The sequence below is a fragment of the Leopardus geoffroyi genome, chromosome C1, assembly GCF_018350155.1.
Source record: "Leopardus geoffroyi isolate Oge1 chromosome C1, O.geoffroyi_Oge1_pat1.0, whole genome shotgun sequence".
NCBI classification, from domain to species: domain Eukaryota; kingdom Metazoa; phylum Chordata; class Mammalia; order Carnivora; family Felidae; genus Leopardus; species Leopardus geoffroyi.
The window spans coordinates 41,656,930-41,676,415 of record NC_059328.1 but is presented as its reverse complement, the minus strand read 5'-3'; the positions used below and the strand labels follow the sequence as shown (position 1 = coordinate 41,676,415).

Below are 19,486 nucleotides of genomic sequence, written 5' to 3'. Positions count from 1 at the left end.
CTCTCCTTCTCAGGATCCTTAATTTAATTTATACCCACCAAGTTCCTTTTACCATGTAAGGTAACATACTCACAGATTTTAGAGACTAGGATGTGCACATCTTTGGGAACTATTATTCAATCTGCCACACTTAGGAATTGTTTTTCTCATGTTATAGCCATATCTTCATATTTTTTTTACAGTTTTTTTTATTATTTACTTGTTGAAGGTATATATATATATATATATTGCTGTCTCATTGTTGACTTAGACTTTATGATTTATAACTAAAGTATTTTGAATATGTTTACTTTTGTTTCTTCCTATCCCTACTGTCACCACTTTCTACTCTCTTCAGCAAATATTACAGTGATGGCCCCTAATCAGTTTTCTTGTCTCTACTTTTGCTTTCCTACCACCCATTCTCTACTTTCACAACCAGAATGAACTTATTGAAGTCCAAATCTGATAATGTCACTCCTTATTAAACATCTGCAATGCCTTGCCATTACTCCTATGATAAATGATAATAGCTGACAGTTTGAGCACTACTTATGTGCATTATTGTGATTGTTATCCCCATTGTCCTTATTTGACGTGTAATGAAACAGGCTTACAGAAGTAAGCCAATTTTTTTCAAAAACTGTGTCTGTTTTTCAGAGGTGCCATAACCTCCTTCTAAGTTTTTTCTCCTTAAAATGTTTTACACACTCCCATTTCTCCTTCCGTTCCTATTCCTAGAAGACCCTAGTTTGTCCCTCAATACTCAGCTTGAGTCATTCTGTGGAAAACCTTCCTGAGCCTCCCCCTTACCCAAAATAAATTCACACACAAATAAGACAAAATTAGGTTAAGTGACAGCCCTTATATATATTTAAATTACTCTATGCATTTTACCACTTACCCATAGCAAACTGTAATTTCTACTGACCCTAAGCTCTTATGATTATTAAACTACTCCACTGGCCTCTTTGCTGCCTTTGAATTCATTAAAATATTTCTTGTCTTAAAGCCTTTGAATTTATAATTTCGATACCTGGAAAACTTCCCCAAAACTTCTTATGACATCATTCTCACTTTATTTGGATTTTGCTCACTTGTCACCACCTTAGGCCTTTTATGGCCTGTTGTCACTTTCCATTCTCTTACACGGTTTTATTTTTCTTCTAGCACCTACCACTGACATTATGTCTAGAATCTGTTTGTTTTAGTTATTGTTTATCTCCTTTACTAGAATGTAAACTCTTGAGGGCAGGGACTGGGTCCATTTTTTTTTTTTTTTTTCTTCACATTTCTGCCTCTAGCAACTGGTTCAGTACTACCTGCCTCTTAGAAGATGTTCAGTGAGTAATTGTTGAAGGAATATATCTTGTCTTATTTCTTATCAAAAGTCTATGAACTAAGTACCAGTAACTCTATTTTATAGATGCAGAAATAGAATCAGGAAAGTTAGGTAACATCCTATCCTCAAGGTTGTACAGCGTAGTAAATGGCAGAATTGGATTCTAGACAAGATATTTCTGACTTCAAAGTGATTGTTCTGAACAATTAATATTTTATTAATGACATAGCTGGTTTTAGAGGAAATTTAAACAGTATGTGTGACAGAGTTCCCAGGTAATGAGAAATTTGCTTTAACATCTTATTAAAGCACTTTATCAGTAAATTCTTGGACATAGCATCCTAGAATTGAAACCTTCAGATCATTAACTATCTTGTTTCATTTGAAAATAAAGGAAAACCTCTAGGAAGGTGCATTGATTGCCTAAAGATACAGAATGTGTTAAATCATAGAGCCTGACCTGGGTCATTGAGTTCTCCACTTCAGTCTTATAACACACAATTCATAAAATTAATTTTTGTTACTTCGTTACTTTCAGTCCTGTGCAGTTCATTTCTTGAATTTCTAATAATAAAGCAAATACTGAATTTATTTTATTAAAAGTGCTTCTTTAAAACTGACAGAATATCAACTTGCAAGACCTTCTGATGCAAACAGAAAGGAAATGTTGTTTGGAAGCCTTGCTAGACCTGGACATCCTATGGGGAAATTTTTTTGGGGTAAGATGCTTTATACCTTCATCTTCTTTCTCTCCCCTCCCTCTCCTCCGTCTCTTCCCTCTCCTCTCCCTTCTTCTCCACCTCCTCCTCCTCCTCCTCTTCCTTCTTCTTTTGGCAGAAGTGTTATTTTTTTAATTTAAATTTTAATTAATATACAGTGCAATCTTGGTTTCAGGATTAGATTATTTTCTAATTGAGGAAGATTGAGAATATGCAAAGTTGATTAAGAATGGAAGACTGTGAAAGCAGAGTAGCTGGGCACCTTTTAGGATTGGTACACAGCTTCTCAAATAGAAAGTGGTTGAGCATGCATGTATTTGGTTTTCTGACATTAGGTATATCAAGAATAGCACTTAATGTTTTGTGAATGCTTTTTGATTGCCAGATACTCTGCTAACACTACATGAATTACCTCATTTGATCATTGTTAACATTGTTATGCACTGGGTCCCATTATCATATCCATTTAAAGATAAACAGGTTCAGGGAAGTTATTTAATTTGCTTAAATCACACGGTGTTGGGTGTGAGATTTGAACCTCTATTTTTATATGATTATAAAGTCTGTGCTCTACCCCAACCTGGTATTTCCCTTTATCAACAGAGATTCAGCAATGTGACCAAATTTTGTTTAAATGGTAAGCTGTTTAAATGGTATGTTTTTTATAATGGCTTTTTCTTAGTGTTAGAATTCAGTTATAGCCTTATATTAATGCTTTTGACCGTAAGGTAGAATCTGAGATGAATTGATCTAAATAGTACTTCATTCAAAGGCTGTTCTGCTTCCCTGTATATCTTGTACAGTTATGTGCAATTTATATGACAGCCTTGCTTTATGTGGTTTATTTATTTATTTATTTTTTTTTTAAAGATTTTTTTTTTTTTTTTTCAACATTTATTTATTTTTGGGACAGAGAGAGACAGAGCATGAACGGGGGAGGGGCAGAGAGAGAGGGAGACACAGAATCGGAAACAGGCTCCAGGCTCTGAGCCATCAGCCCAGGGCCCGACGCGGGGCTCGAACTCACGGACCGCGAGATCGTGACCTGGCTGAAGTCGGACGCTTAACCGACTGCGCCACCCAGGCGCCCCATATTTTTAAGGATTATGTAGAATATTATTAAAATAATTCAGAGATAAAACCTGAATTGGATGCTAGACTAATGATTAAGAGAAGAAGCTGAAGACAATTACTGTTGTTAAGGTATTGCCAATTGGAGATTAATTCCTTATGTGTTAAAATACACTTCAGAATTGTTTCTTTTGAATTTTTGTCCTATGTTGATATTATTGTTATGCATTGATTCTATATTCTTGAGTCACTTAGGTTCATTAGTTATGTATCAGTAGCAGAGCATGCATTTTTGGTATAGAGGCTTTTGACAAAGTAAACATATTTAAAATACTTTAATTTTAGTGTGGTTCAAAGTAAACTACTTATTTCTGTGATGTTTTTCATCTTTTTTTTTTACAGGAAATGCTGAGACACTGAAACATGAGCCAAAAAGGAATAATATTGATACACATGCTAGATTGAGAGAATTCTGGATGCGTTACTATTCTGCTCATTACATGACTTTAGTGGTTCAATCCAAAGGTAGTATATTGTCTTTTATGGCCCTTAGAATTATGCTGAAGTAGTGCTTTCTTAGGATTTGTTTGCCTTGATTAGTGTTGCAGGGTATTATTAATTATTTTAGTGCTTGACCTTAATATGACCTAAAGGAAGTCAGGATTTGGAAAAGTCACATAGCAAGTGGCACAGCTTAGCAATCACAAAATCATCTGATTCTCAGGCAAATGTTTTTTTCTTTATAGACATAGGTCTTATCTCTAGGCTGGTCTATGAGCTTACTGATGTTCTAATAGGCCATGAATTGGTCTTTTAGGTCACATTTACTTGCTGCCTCTGTAAACTGTGACAGAGCAAGGTGTCTGTCTTTTCATCTTTACGTAGGGTCCAGTAAAATGGCATGATTAATTGAAATCCATCATGGTGATAATAGCAAAATGTAAAATACTGATCAGTACTTCTTTTCCTTCTTTTATCATTATCTTCAGCAATTTGTGTTAACTTTTTATCGTTAAAGAAATCATGGTAGCTTTCTTTTGTTTTCTTTACACTTCAGGAAGTTGCCAAACTTCTTTCTGACATATACTATAGTTTGCACATTTAATTTTGAAAAAGTAATCTTCTCACCCTATGACTCTCCTTTTCATGAGATTTTGTTCTTTCGTTGTCAAAATTGAAATTGAAGCTGACCTGGCACTTAAATATGAAACATTTTTACATTTAGGATCAAAATTAGTCCACTAAAAGTTGATTTGAATCTAAAGCTATGGCTATAGAATGGTAGATTCTTTTGTTCAGACTACAGATGTGTATCTAAATTCCTTTTACAACATTTGTTAAAATAGGCAGTTCCATATTCAGTATATAATTTACAGTTTTTAATTCCTATTTCCAAGTGCGTCACAAACACGCATTTTTCTTCAACTATGTATTGTTTCCTTTATTAATGCTTGTTGCAAATTTCTAAAATAAACCCTAGATATTTGATAAGAGAACCTTATACAATTTAAATTCAATTGTTTTTTAAGCTTTAGCATTTATCTATTTAAGAGTTGAATATCTATATATATAGTATAGAATAAATTCAGAACTTGAGTAGTCTAATTTGTATCTTGTGTTTTACATAATGGGGCATCTCTTGAAAATTAGTGAAACTTGTGTCTGGTGGAAGTACAAATACTATTCGGTAATAGTAAAGAGTCAGTGGGATAAAGGAAAAAGGTTTCTTTTTGTACCGAGATCTGCTTTTAAAAAGAATTTTGTATGAAATACAGGAATCAAAAGAAGATAGAAATCATATTATATGCAACCTAAGAGGAAGACTTACAGATTAAAACCTCAGCAAGTATAAATTAATGTAAAATAAATGGAATGTTGACAGTACTAATGAAATCCTGAGAAATAATGATCAATATAGTGTGGATTAATTGGGAGAAACCTTCCTAGAATAATTAAGTTTTAGAATAGAGTAGGAGGATGGAGATATTTTTACTCTTGGCTCTCCACAGTAGCCTAGTGATAAACAAAAATTTTCCTTTTTTTATAAAACAAAACAAAACAAATACTTGTGTACGTTTTCTAACTTTACCAGCTAGAAATACAGGAGTCTAATAAAATTATGTGTCTTAAGGTTTTCTTAACTATTGTTTTTGTTGTTGTTGCTACTTATTACTGGTTAAGGAGTGGCAAGTAATGCCCAAATTAAAGTATCCCTTTGTTTTATACCTAAAGATTTTATACCTAAATCTAATTGCATTTCTTCCTTCAATAACAACATTGTATTTCCCTGTCTCCTACCTGCCCTCCCCAAAGAAACACTGGATACTTTGGAAAAGTGGGTGACTGAAATCTTCTCTCAGATACCAAACAAGTAAGACATTAATTTTCATAAACCATATGCTTTAAAGAATTAAAGAGGCATCTTCTTGTATGAATCCTAGAGGTGGTCCCCCCACCCCTCCTGCCTGGGGAAGGGGTGTTATTTTTTAAACAGGTGATTAAGACCTAAAATGGTTTAGCAAGATCACATAGCTTTTTGATTGGGAAACCAAGATGAGAGCCCAAGTTTCCATAATGTCTGTAGTTCAAAATTTATAAGCTTGCAATCTTACAGTAAGTAATAATTCTGAAGAATTTATGGCTCTTTCTCCTTTTACAGTTATTCAGAGTTTTTCTGTTACTGTGTAGAGTGTTTGACACTGTGTTTTGAAAGCAAGTATTATATCGAGAAGCAGCCTATATATACACTTGTATATCCTGCCTCAGAACAAATTTTGTTCTGAAAGTTTTTTTTTTTTTTTTAGTATTTATTTATTTTTGAGATAGAGACAGAGCGTAAGCAGGGAAGGGACAGAGAGAGAGGGAGACACAGAATCCAAACAAAGCTCCAGATTCTAAGCTATCAATACAGAGCCTGACGTGGGGCTCGAACTCACCAGCCGTGAGATCGTGACCTGAGCCAAAGTCAGACACTTAACTGACTAAGCCACCCAGGCGCCCCTGAAAGTTTGATTTTTAAGTCTGTTGTTTGGAACTTGGATTGCTTTCCTCCATAAAATAAATAATCTTGTAGGTGATGATTGACTTTCCATACAAGCTAAAAAGTCTGTTTCATATATTTGAACCAAATTATCTTTTATTAGAAATTGTATATGGAGTTCTAGTTCAAATAACTACTACTTTTTATCTACCTCAAATTCTTCAAAATAATAGTTATTTAAAATACGTTTTATTGCTACATTTTTGTTACAAAGAATATAAAAAGTAAATTCTGAAGTACTTAAGTCCTTTTTTCTACTCCTAAGTAGTTTGCATTTTAATACAATAAATGAAAAGTTTTTTTCTTGCATCAGGTGAGTAAGCTAGATTTCTTCCAGTTCCTCATTCCAGGGCATAATTTAAGTTTATGAAAGAAAAATTCACTATGAAAATGTTAGAATATTGTAGTAACAGCTGAATGATTATTATTAACTTGGCTTTATGTAAATTTCCATTGATAATTAGCAGTACTTTTATGTATGGAAAAATAATGAAAGTCATGCCATAGTTGTAGGGTTGTTTTGTTTGGTTTTGGTTGTTTTGATAAGAAATGAGTATGAGCTATGGAAATGTTAAATGGCAGATTGAAATGTGTTTTACTGTGAAACTTTGCCAATAAAATCAGAGGTATATTGATTGGAGAGATTCATTAGGTCCTGTCAATCCCTGATAAGCACTTTTAGAAATTCTCTTAAATAATACTCACTAATAACTTTGGTTCTAAAAAATCTTCTAGGTATTTAATAATAATTCATATTGACCATGTTTTAGAAGAAATAGTTAATATCTTCAACCACATGAGAAGCCTCTAGAAGGAAAGGCCATGTCTTTTAAATACCACAATGCCTAATACAGTGCTTCATACCTAATAATTATTTCATATATATTTGTTGAATTAAAAAAATATCTCTAGTATTTTTTCTTTCTGAAGTAGCTTTATACAGGAGGAGAATTGAAGCTGAATGGGGCTGATAGAGGTAGTAAATATTGGGCAGGGAGGCCCCTTCAATTGTTTTCTGTCTCCCATGAGTTTTAAAGGCATTTGAATTACTAGGACTGAGGTTGACATGACAGTTCAGGATTTTGTGGCTTTGTTGCCATCTATTTGCTTATGCCTAGAATGCTTTTCAGCCAGGAGTATATAGAATAGATTATAAATACCTATCAGTTAGGCATCCCTAAAGATACTGCTTATAAAGGCTTTTGCCAATTAAATTTTAATGTATGTGTTTTATTTTCAGTGGGTTACCCAAACCAAACTTTGGCCATTTAACGGATCCATTTGACACACCAGCATTTAACAAACTTTATAGAGGTTCGTGAACCAAAGGTTTAAAACTGTTTGAAATAACTTCAGCGCATTCTCTAAAACATAATTGAGGCTGCCAATTTTCTTTGAAAATGATAACAGAAAGTATAGCTGGGTTGGAAAGGAAGTATAAGGACAGAGGAGATCCAATTAGTGACAGGCCAGTAACTGGCAGCAGATTGGTCTGCTACCCTGCTGCTACTTGAGTCTGTTTCATGCTTTGTCCCTGTTTTCTCCTTGTTCTTTTTATTCTTTGGTTTTTGTTTCTTTCCTATTTCATTTAATCTATGCTCTGCTCTTTATTACCTTTAAAAAGAGAAAAATACAGGATGGATAAGACTTTCAAATTATTTCCTTTTATCTTAATTATAAAAACAATTTTGTTAAATGAAGAAAAATAAAAGTAAAAATGAAGTGTAAAGAAATAGGGGGGAAAGTCACCCTTAAAGCTTACCACGTAGAGAAGTCATTTTCGCAAATTTCCTTTTGACAAAGTTTCTATAGGTATATTTTAACATACTCGAGATGATAAAATATGTACACTTCTATCTCTTGCTTTTTTTCATTTAATATGGGTAATAATTTCGCAATGAGCTCTGCTATAATTTACTTAAATTATTTGCCCATAGTGAATATTGCAGAAATATTTTTTTTTTTAATTTTTTTTTAATGTTTATTTTTGAGAGAGAGAGAGAGAGAGAGCATGAGCAGGGGAGGGGCAGAGAGAGAGGGAGACACAGAATCCGAAGCAGGCTCCAGGCTCCGAGCTGTCAGCACAGAGCCCGACGCGGGGCTCGAACCCACGGACCGTGATATCATGACCTGAGCCGAAGTCGGACGCTCAACCGACTGAGCCACCCAGGCGCCCCCAGAAATATTCTTAATTCAGCTTTTCTCTTTCTTTGATCTTTTTAACATGGCAGGTTTTTTTTCTTTTTTTCCTGATTGCTTAGGTATTTCCTCCACTTCCTCCTTCACCCCATTGGCTGTCTCTCTCCTCTTCCCTTTCTTTGATCAATGGCTTTTTGTCACACCTTTTATCTGCCTTCTGTTCCATTCTGTCTAAGCTGACTCTTCCCAGTGACAACTTATTTTCAGTTGTAGTTTTTTATCCATGTTTTCTCCACCTGTGAAACCAAATTGAAGAGAAATTTCTAAAAATTGCGCTATTCAAATTGGAAAATTGGCAACTTGAAATAATAATTGCATTGTATTTAACCTTCCCCTGTTTATTGGAGGATGAAATATATTGCAATAAAAAATCGTGTAGCATAATAAAAATTATGGAGAGACACTTATATCTGTTTTTCTGAAAAATATTTTTGTTTAGTTGTTCCAATCAGGAAAATTCATGCTCTGACCATCACATGGGCGCTTCCCCCTCAACAGCAACATTACAGGTAAGAGTTGAAGGGCAAATTTACTCTAATACATACTGAATGAGAGTCATATTTTTAAAGAATACTAAATGGTTTAAATTTGAGTGTTCTGTAATGTGATAAACTGGGACTTCACTACTCCTAGAGTTTTCAAACTGTGCTGTATATTTTAATGTCTTCTGGGATAAAAACTAGAGTTTTCTTACAGCTGGTTACCTCTTCTGAGTCTTTGAAATTAAGTATCTTTGTACGAGTGCTAACTTTTGTAATTAATTTCTTTAGTACTTTGAGTACAAAAATATATTAGCTTATGATTTATTTGTCAGGGGTGATCATTTAGTTTGATTTTTTTTAATGTTTTATTTTTGAGAGAGAGAGGGACAGAGTGAGGGAGACACAGAATCTGAAGCAGGTTCCAGATCAGATGCTTAAACGAGTGAGCCACCCAGGCGCCCCTCAATTTGATCTTGTTAAAAGTAAAGTTAAATAATTTTGAGCCTAGAATATGACTACAGCTGAAATCTTAAGGACCTACACATTTGAGGTGGTAATGAGTTAGGGAAGATTTATTCAGATTAGGAAAACATTTCAACTGAGCAGTATAGCTTGAGCTAAGATGTTTTTTGAAGATCAGTCAATGCCTACAAATACTTTTCTGATTAAAAACAAATGCTAATGAACTGATAAAAGTTTACCTTGTTTTTTTTAAACCATTACCAACAAAACCAAACCATAAGAATAAACACACAAGCAGAAGTAATGTTGCTTAAGTTCAGTAAAAAATTTTTTCACATGTGATAGAATATTCAAACATCCCATCAAGAATGATACCATTCTCACTTACAGTGAGAAAGTAGAGGACATGTGTATTGTCTACTTGCTTTTGGTGCAAGGATAATACAGGAAAAAGCAGTGTACATTGATTGTGTAGTTATGGTAGATTGTGCCCAAAAGTGTTAAAATTCTTATGTGCATATTATTTAATTTTGAGAGAGAGAGAAAGAGAACACGTGTGTGTGAGCAGGGGAGGGGCAGACAGGGAGGGAGACAATCCCAGGTAGGGGATTCTGACGTGAGATCTCTCAGGCTGTGAGAACTTGACTTGAGCCAAAATCAAGAGTTGGAGACTTAACCGGCTCAGCCACCTACACGCCCCTATTATATGCATATTTAAAAGTTTTTACTATAAAAATAATACTTATAAAATATTAAAATAGGACAAAAGAGTATTTAGTAAAAAGTAAAGCTGTGCTTCCCCATTTCTTTGTTTCCTAAAAGGCCCAACATTAATAGCTTCTTATATATCTTTCAGACATTAAAACTGAATATGAAACATACCTTTTTTTATGAAAATGAAATCATACTGTATGTACTATTCCTCCTTTTTTTGGGTAATGCTTAGTTTTCTAATTAACAAAGGCTTATTTATCCTCTTATTGATTACTAAGGTAGATTCATTGTAGAAATCCTGAAAATCACTGAAAAGTAGAAAAAAAAGTCATTCATGATTGTCTTTTCCAAAGAATGTTAAAGTTTCTATATGTTTACATCCAGTTATTATTTTTTATGGACTGTTTGTTTTAATGTGCTTTTCATCATGAATCTTTTCAAATCTCTACGTGAATTAGCCTTTTGAGGGACCCATTTTGTTTTTACAAAAAAGCAAATTTTATCCCTACAGAGTTACAAATACAAAACCATTAGATCAGATGCAGATACTGTGTAATCTACTGAGTTCATTCTTTAACTAATGTACTTCCCTTACATCAGTCTTAGGATAGGTGTAATTCAAATTCATATTTTAAACAATCTTATGTGGGGTTTGGGAATTGCTTAATGTAGTTGAGATCATTATATTATATCTTGGTTTTTAAGAGTTTACTGAATATAATTCTGTAAACTAATTTTAAAATTTAAGAATTCTTAGATTTTCTAACTTTATTTTTCTATATATTTTTGTTTTGGTGGGAATACATTTATGAAATTATAGCAGAAGTCAGTGGGAAAAGACAATTTAAATAATATATATACAACTACTCAGATTTTAAAGTATGTTGTTATATAATGTAGCATTTTTATACCTCTTGCACTTATATTACATTGTCATGAACACTCTATGAGTAAGTAGTTGGCCAAGTGAAGAGAAAAAGAAAAATACAATGAAGTTAAGTCTCTTGTTCAGGATCATGCATTTACTTAAAGGAAAAACTAAAACTAAATGCTAGATTATCTGACCCATAAAGCAACACATTTATTTTTACCACAGAGCCTGATGCAATACTGAAAGCTTTTCAGATACTGAGTGATTCATTATCTGTATTAGGTTCTAAAATGATAAGGAATGTATGTAGTTTCCATTTTGGGTGAAACAAAAATGAAAGATTTTACCATGAAAAGAAGTTTGAGTGTCCAAGAGAAAAAGCAGTAGTCTTAATTTTGGAACGATTATACTCATTCAGTGATTTCAAATAAAGAAGTTAAATTTTACCATGTTTTCTGTTTTTATCCTGCTATTGTCAAATTAATAATAATTTCATGTGTGGTGGAATTTATGTGATAATAAGCTTATAATCATATTCTTAAATGTCATAACCTTTGAAATAAGATTTCCTGGTGTTGCTTATACCTTAATTATTTTTGTTTCTGACCTTAATATTTTTTTTAAAGGGTGAAACCACTTCACTATATCTCTTGGCTGGTTGGACATGAAGGCAAAGGCAGCATTCTTTCTTACCTTAGAAAAAAGCAAGTATTTAATTAATAAGTATTTTTAGTATACCAATGTCTGAAAAATAATAGACAGTAAACATTCTATAACCCATTCTTTTGACTTTATTTGCCAGAAAGCCTAACATCAAATCTAATGCTTAATTATAGTCACTTAATACCTAGGTTATGTTAATAGTCCTATTATATTTATTTCCTTGGGAGCCATCTTTTAGCCCTTGTTGGAAGTAGTACACAAAATTTTAAAAAATCATAAAAAAATAGATTCCAGAGTTACATAGAAGGTTAGCTCTAATCAGGAATTTAGATTTGAATAGTAAAGAAGTCGGTTATTTAAATGCTATGGATCTCCAGACTGTCCTAATCCAAAAGGTGGACTTTAAAACTATATTGGGCAGAGAAAGCATAACAAATAGTGGGACTATAAACATTCTGTGCAGCTGTGTTAGCAGAATGTTTCCTAATACATTTAAGCATTTGCTTAAGTTGCCTAGCCAAATCACAGAAATCTAGCTTTAAATCAGGACCAATAATTAAAGTACGTCCTTGATTGATTTTTCTGTAGAGTAATTCAAGAATGGAAAGGAAGATGAGAATTATAAATAAGTACTTTAAAGTACTGATAGGACCAGAACATTCAAAGAAAGCTAAAAGGCCAGGGTTATTACAAAAGAATAATGATAATAGTTACATATATGACTTACATAATAAATGCAAAATGCTTTGAGATGTGCTCAATCTCTCTACATTACTGAACTTTTTTAGAATTTCACATTCTTCGTTCTGGCTTCCTCCTTTCTTACTTTAGGTTTTCAGGATTATTCTAGTCAGGAAAAGATACAGTTTCACTGCTTCTTTCTTAAACAACCTGTAGAGGTTAGCTGATAGTGTCAAAGGGCTCACTTGACATCCTAAGGAGAGATGTATCTGAAGTGTTTAAGCTGCTTCTGGGAGACGGGTTCGAGAGGGATGAGTGAAATGCCTCCCAGCAACTATAATTTTAATATTTTTGTACTGTTCTCTTCAACAATAATAACTATGTCTTCATAAACCTGTTTTACTATGTTGTAATATATATATTTGTTTCCATTAAACAAATAAATATGGCTGTTATTTCCTTCTGGTTATTCTTGCATGCAGTGCAATTGTTTGGGACGCCTTGTACTTTAGAAATTTGTACTTTTAAACTTACCTTTGGAAAGTACATTTGCCTCAAAGACTGAGCTTCCCAAATTTTATATAGAAAGCCTACCTATTTTGTTAATTTGAAGTATTTGTAGGCTATCAATCCCAAGATATTGATTGGATTCATTTTTTCCTAACAATAGGTGCTGGGCTCTTGCACTATTTGGTGGAAATGGTGAGACAGGATTTGAGCAAAATTCTACTTACTCAGTGTTCAGCATTTCTATTACATTGACTGATGAGGGTTATGAACATTTCTATGAGGTAAATAATTAAAATGGAATTAAAAAAATACAGATATTACTTTATGCAAAAGCATAATCAGATATTTTGTTTTCAGGTTGCTCATACTGTCTTCCAGTATTTGAAAATGCTGCAGAAGCTAGGCCCAGAAAAAAGGTAATATATAGATACTAGAATTAGGCTAGGAATCAATCCTAGTGTGTTTTAGCATTCAGACTGACAAATAGACATGCTTTAGTCCTACCAAGATAGTTTTTTAGGCATTTCCTGCCTAAGTTCCTTCACTGGCTCCATATCCTGCTTCTTCTACCTGTGAATATTACATGAGAACACGAAACGTTAAGGGTTTACGTTTATGTGGCCAGTCTGTTTTTTCTCTTTTCTTGCTGAGGATTCAAATGAGAAATGTAAATATATCTTCTACCCACAATTTTCTTCTTTCACAGAATTTTTGAAGAGATTCAGAAAATTGAGGATAATGAATTTCATTACCAAGAACAGGTACTGGAAGTTAAATTCTTTTTGAATGTTTTCTGTGATCAAGTTGAAACTCATGTGGACATTATTCCTCTTTTTGGAAGTGTCACTGGAGTTTTAATTCTGCCACTCTGTGTCATGTGAGTCCCAAGATGCCCTTGAGGTTATCTGAAAATTAACTTTTGTGTTTCTGAGTTATGTGTATTGTGTAACAGTGAGAGGTGGGCAGATTCACATAGATCATGTTGTGCAACAATCATTTTATATATGTATTCATCCATCTGTCTATCCTTTTGATAAACAGAGAGAGCTTGCTATGGTACTTGATATTTGGGAAATTCTAATATTATGAAGACATGAAGAAATTCTGTAGGATAATCTCTAGTAATTACCATATGTACTATTAGAAATGTCATGCTTTAGGATTTCAGGGCAAGGAGAGCATTTGCCTTGATTGGAATAGAATCAGGGAAGGCTCCATGGATGTGGTAAATTTGAATTCAGTTCAGCATTAAAAAATGGATAAAGTTTGGATTGTAAGCAACAAGGAAAACATTAAGTAAGGAACTCTGGAATATTGCGAAAAAGTAAATGATCCTGGGTATCTGTAGGATAGGGTATTTGAAAGGAAGGTATTATATAAGGCTGAAAGGTAAGGAGTTTAAAACAGGATTTCTCTAAAACCCTTTTGTGTATTGGATCCTTTTGGAAATCTGTTGAATCCTGTGTACCTCTCCTTAGAATAATATTTCATCCCTTCAAATTTTTAATCTCTCAGAAAAATTGTCATTGGTTACTGGTTTATCTCTCATCTAGGTTCACCAGTTGTGAATAGTTTTCTATATTTTCTTCTGTCTCTTTTCCTTATATATGTATGTGTGTATGTGTATCTTTTTTCCCAAAACATTTGAGATTTAATTACAGATACCATGGTACTTCACATCTAAGTTTTTTTTATTTTAGCATGTGTCTGCTACACAAATGTATTCTCTTGCATAACCTCACTAATATTGTCATAGTTGGGAAATCACATTGAAACAATATTGTTGAATATTATACAATTCATAAAATATTGTATTTAAGTGCATAAAATAAAATACAGCAGTTTACAAACGACTGTTGAAGTATAAAGTACTTAAAATGGTAAAAAAAAATAGTAATGTGTCTCTTTCTTAACATATTAAATAACAAGGTCTAGCAGTAGGTCTAACAATTATTTCAGTTTTAAGTAGCAGTGTGAGATATCTACAACTATATTGTGATTTTTTATTGGTTCGTCATAGATGCTGCTAATACAACTGTGACCTGTTGCCTATATTCATAATAGAATAAAAATGCTAATTTAGAGGTTAGTGAAGATAAATATGTAATTTCTTCCCAAATTTGTGCACATACATGCCCCTGAATTTGTCCACTGTTCTATCTTGTGGGAGATGTCTATGGACCCTAGATTAAAAGCCTCTGATTTAGAACTGCTTCACAGAGCATCTTGAAGCTGCCTTTTTGGATCATCACCAGAGACAATTCTCTGAATATTTACTATAAGTAAAGAAGATTTAGGTATATGTGACAAGGTCACAAAAACTGTAAGCGTCCCGTTGCTGTTGATTCCTGTGTAACCTGCTCTTTGCACTTGAATCATTGAAATCGAAATAGAAATCTTATTCTAAGGGCATCTGGGTGGCTCAGTTATTTAAGTGTCTGATTCTTGATTTTGGTTCAGGTCATGATCTCATGATCATGAGATTGAGGCCTGTGTCCCAGCGTGGAGCCTGCTTATGATTTTTTCTCTGCCCCTCCTCCACTTGTGCTTACACACGTGCGTGCATGCTCTCAAAAAAAAAAAAAAAAAAAAAACGAAACAAAACAACAACCACCACCACCAAGAACCAAAAAACCAAAAAGAAAATCTTATTCTATGAAATCAGAAAGGCTTCTATGACACATATATTGGCCATTAGAGTGTTCTATAAACACTCTTCCCTATAAGTGGACTGATATGCATAGAACTCTACAAGACCTGCCTCCTACCTTACCAGGATTGATTTTGTGCAGTGTCCTTATCAGCTGTGGTGGCAACATGTGGGTCAGATCTATGGCAGGGAAGGAGTGGGATCAAGAATTGTGGAATACAACCATATGTGATACCCACATTCCTTTTTTGAGGATCAGCTTTTTAGCATTGGTTGAGTGAGTGACACTTTTGTTCTGTCCCTCCAGTTTCTTCTTAGCAAAACATTTCGGATATCTTTTACTGAAATCTCCCCATTTTGTAGCTCATTTTTTTTTTTTTTTACCTTTAACAATATTCATGAATACTTGTCTTGATTTTAAAACATGTGCCCAAGACATCTTAATTTTAAACCTAATCAGTGAAAAGTGAGAACAAATCAGAAAGGTCTATATCTCTGTGTGAACTGCTAACTCAAGTTAATTATTTTAATTATTTTTAAGGCTTTTATAAATTTTTTTTAACAAAGTTGGAATGCCTCCTCTTTAGTCTTTCTGGTTTTCATCAATAAAGGCAAATAGGAATTCCCTTTCCAAACTATTCACATCAGTCTTATTTAATTAAGAAATCTAAAAAATTATTTTCCATGGGAACTTGAACTCAATATATCTTATAAATCAATAATTTGAATTAGAAAAAGCTGCTTAAGTTCTTTTCTGCAGGCAGAAAAACAGCAATAATGTAACAATAATGGAAGGCAGTAAGAAGTAGATAAAAAAATTAGAGGACAGACAATAACAAGTGTTGGAGAAGAAGTAGAGAAATTAGAACCCTCATATTGCTGGTAGGATTGTAAAATGGTGCAGCTGCTTTGGGAAACAGCTTGGCATTTCCTTAAAAAGTTACATAGAGTTACCATATAAGCTCTACCATCAGTTCTATTCCTAGGTATATACAAGAGAATAGAAAAACTGTCCACACAAATGCTTGTACACAAGTGTTTATAGTAGCAATATTCATTATAGGCCCAAAGTGGAAACACACAAATCCCCATCAACAAATGAATGGTTAAACAAAATGTAGAATATGCATACTGTGGAATGTTAGCTGTGAGAAGGAATGAGGTACTGATTCATGCTACAACATGGATGAACCTTGAAAACATGCTAAATGAAAGAAGCCAGTCACCGCAGGTTGCATATTAATATGATTCCATTTATATGAAGTTTCCAGAATAGGTAAATTCATAGAAATACAACACAGATTGATGGTTGCCAGTGGCTAGGGGGAGTGGGTAGCAGGGAGTGACTGCTTAGCGGTTATGGGAGTTTCATTTTGGGGTGATGAAAATATTCTCGAACTAAATAGTGGTGATGGTTGTACAGTTTTGTAAATATACTAAAAACCACTGAATTGTACGCTTTATTTTAAATTTTATTTCATTTTTAATTGTGCACTTTAGAAGTGTGAATTTTATGGTATGTGGATTAATATCTTTAAAAAATTAGAGGATAGCATTTAAGTGTTTTTCTTAATACCTGCTCCATTGCTTTGGTACTGGAGATCTGCTTTTAGCCAAGGTCCTTAGTGTTTTTTTTATTGGAAATATTTTGAATCATTCAATTTTGTTGGATACTGACCATTTACTTACTTTATAACTAAGTGGCTAGTGAGAATAACTTATTTTTAAAAAGTAGAAGAGAGTAGGAGGAATCGTTTTAAATAATAATAGCACCTTAGTGACTAGTCAACTTGATTCAGGAATGTTTCCTGAAGTGGGGCAAAAAACAAAAACAAAACCTAACAGTGTTTCCTTACTTTCTTCTTATTCTATTTTTATGTGATAATATAGTAGATAATATATACCTATGGTCTCTAGTTTGATGTATGCATGCATTAGTTCTTCTCCATAAATGCAGTAACCTTCACTTCTCCTGTGTCTTCCATTAGATGAGAGAACAACCCATTCTGTCTAGTAAAGGACTGGATAGTGTGGTATTTTAGAAAGCGTGTTTGCTGCTACATTAGGAGCCCTGAGTTCTAGTGTCTACTCTGCCTGATGCTTAATGTGTGACTTTGGGCAAGTCATCCAATCAGTCTGGGTGTATTTCCTTATAAAATGTGGGAATGGAACCACTTGGTGTCTGAAGGACTTGTCAGCTTTAAGATTCTGTGCCTCTGGGTGCTCAATAAGTACTTGAATTGATTGCTTTCCTCTGAAAAAGTATTTCCATTTCATAGGTTAGAGAACTTGTGGTCACTCTTTCATTTTTAAATTGAGGTAATATACTGATTAATATAATTTCTTATATCAAGACTTTAATGACACATTTTGATTTCTACGTTGATCTGATTCATGTTTACAGATAGTTTTCAAGTGATAGTGCTGTAGTGATACATGATGAAGACCCTGTCTTTATGGGCATCATCAGTCATATGGGGTACTTGACATATAAGTAAGCATTTACAATTCAGTGTTGTAATTATTCTCACAAAGAGGTCATGACATGATTAGAGCCTTGTGTGTTGTTGGGCTCAGGTTGGGGATTGGAGGGGTGTCAGGTTAAACTCCTTAAGATGGTAACTCAGGCTAAATTTTCTTAGAATTCAGAGCATCAAATTCTTTTTCTTTCTTTCTTTCTTTCTTTCTTTCTTTCTTTCTCTCTCTCTCTCTCCTCTCCCCCCCCCCCCCCCCCCCCCCCCCGCAATGGGGAGCTCAAGTGAGCATCAGATGCTTAAGCTAAAACTGTATCTGGTTATTTCTGTTCAGAAGCTCTTGGTTTCATTATTCATAAAAAGAGAAAAAGTATATTTTGTGGTAAATTAAGGATAATGGAAGTTTCTGGTGTGAAATAATTATATCTCTTTACAGACAGATCCAGTTGAGTATGTGGAAAATATGTGTGAAAACATGCAGCTGTACCCGCTACAGGACTTCCTCACTGGAGATCAGCTTCTTTTTGAATACAAGCCAGAAGTAAGGACGTTTCATTTCTGAGAGTTACTTTTAGACAGAGAGAAGGGGGAGAAGTGCAGACATGACTTAGGAACTGTGAGAATGTAGAAAACTTGGTTAAATATGTCAGATTTTTTGTTTGTTTAAATGGAAGAAATAACAGTATTTTTTTTTTTTTAGCAGTTTTTCATGATTGTTATATATGATTATGTTTTAATATGAGGAGAAAACCAAGTCCGTTTCTTAGGTACTATTATTCTCACTGTTTTTCAAGTATTGAAACATCTACTAAAACAATTAAAGTGATTCCTAAGAATTACATGCTTTGGTTATTAAGCTTACTTAGGGAGATGTTTTGCTCACCTTTTTGGTAACCTTACGTAGAGAGTTGTTTTTGCTTACCTTATCTAACTCAGTTAGATACTCTGGGCAATTAAATTTAACCATTTTGAAAATGTTTCTGAGAAATACAAGATTCCCTGGGGCGCTAGGTGGCTCAGTCAGTTAAGCAGCTGACTCTTGATTTTGGCTCAAGTCATGATCTCACAGTTTGTGAGATCAAGCCCCACGTCTGACTTCATACTGACAGCATGGAGCCTGCTTGGGATTCTCTCTCCCTCTTTCTCTGACCCTCTACCCCGCTTGCTCTCTCTCAAAATAAATAAACATTAAAAAAAAAAAGAAATAAAAGATTCCCTGAATTTGAAACATGTGACTTAGAGATAATTATTATATACAAATAAATAGTTGGTTTGGGTCTTTCCTCCTTTACTCGTTGGGGTGAAATCATTTTGCTCCATATGGGATAGCAGTTCTCAGTTGGCTGATTTTGCCCCCAGGGTATATTTGTCAATGTCTGGAGACATTTCAGTTGTCATAACTGTGGGATGCTCTTGGCATCTAGTGGGTTAGAGGCCAGAAATGGCAGCTAAACATCTTATAGTGCAAAAGACAGCACCCCACAATGAAGTATTATTTGGTCCAAGATGTTAATAATGCTGAGATTGAGAAATCTTGATTAGGGTATTCCAAAACTACTAATTTTAAAGATAACAGAAAGGTGGGGGACCTGGGTGGTTCAGTCAATTAAGTGTCTGACTTAAGCTCAG

The 19,486-nt window shown here is 33.8% G+C and overlaps 1 protein-coding gene across 3 annotated transcripts in view; it reads left to right on the top strand.

The window, feature by feature from the left end:
- NRDC (nardilysin convertase) overlaps positions 1 to 19,486 on the top strand; it is a 102,172-nt gene that overhangs the window by 63,601 nt on the left and 19,085 nt on the right. For all 3 annotated transcript variants that reach the window (XR_006712299.1, XM_045477348.1, XM_045477347.1), the window contains 10 exons: positions 1,945 to 2,040; positions 3,514 to 3,636; positions 5,425 to 5,482; positions 7,392 to 7,465; positions 8,790 to 8,859; positions 11,506 to 11,583; positions 12,894 to 13,014; positions 13,091 to 13,149; positions 13,440 to 13,494; positions 18,294 to 18,398. Coding sequence is in view for 2 of the 3 variants with exons in the window: in XM_045477348.1 (XP_045333304.1) it covers positions 1,945 to 2,040; positions 3,514 to 3,636; positions 5,425 to 5,482; positions 7,392 to 7,465; positions 8,790 to 8,859; positions 11,506 to 11,583; positions 12,894 to 13,014; positions 13,091 to 13,149; positions 13,440 to 13,494; positions 18,294 to 18,398 (839 nt within the window). In the remaining variant the exon portion in view is untranslated. The remainder of the gene's footprint in view (positions 1 to 1,944; positions 2,041 to 3,513; positions 3,637 to 5,424; positions 5,483 to 7,391; positions 7,466 to 8,789; positions 8,860 to 11,505; positions 11,584 to 12,893; positions 13,015 to 13,090; positions 13,150 to 13,439; positions 13,495 to 18,293; positions 18,399 to 19,486) is intronic.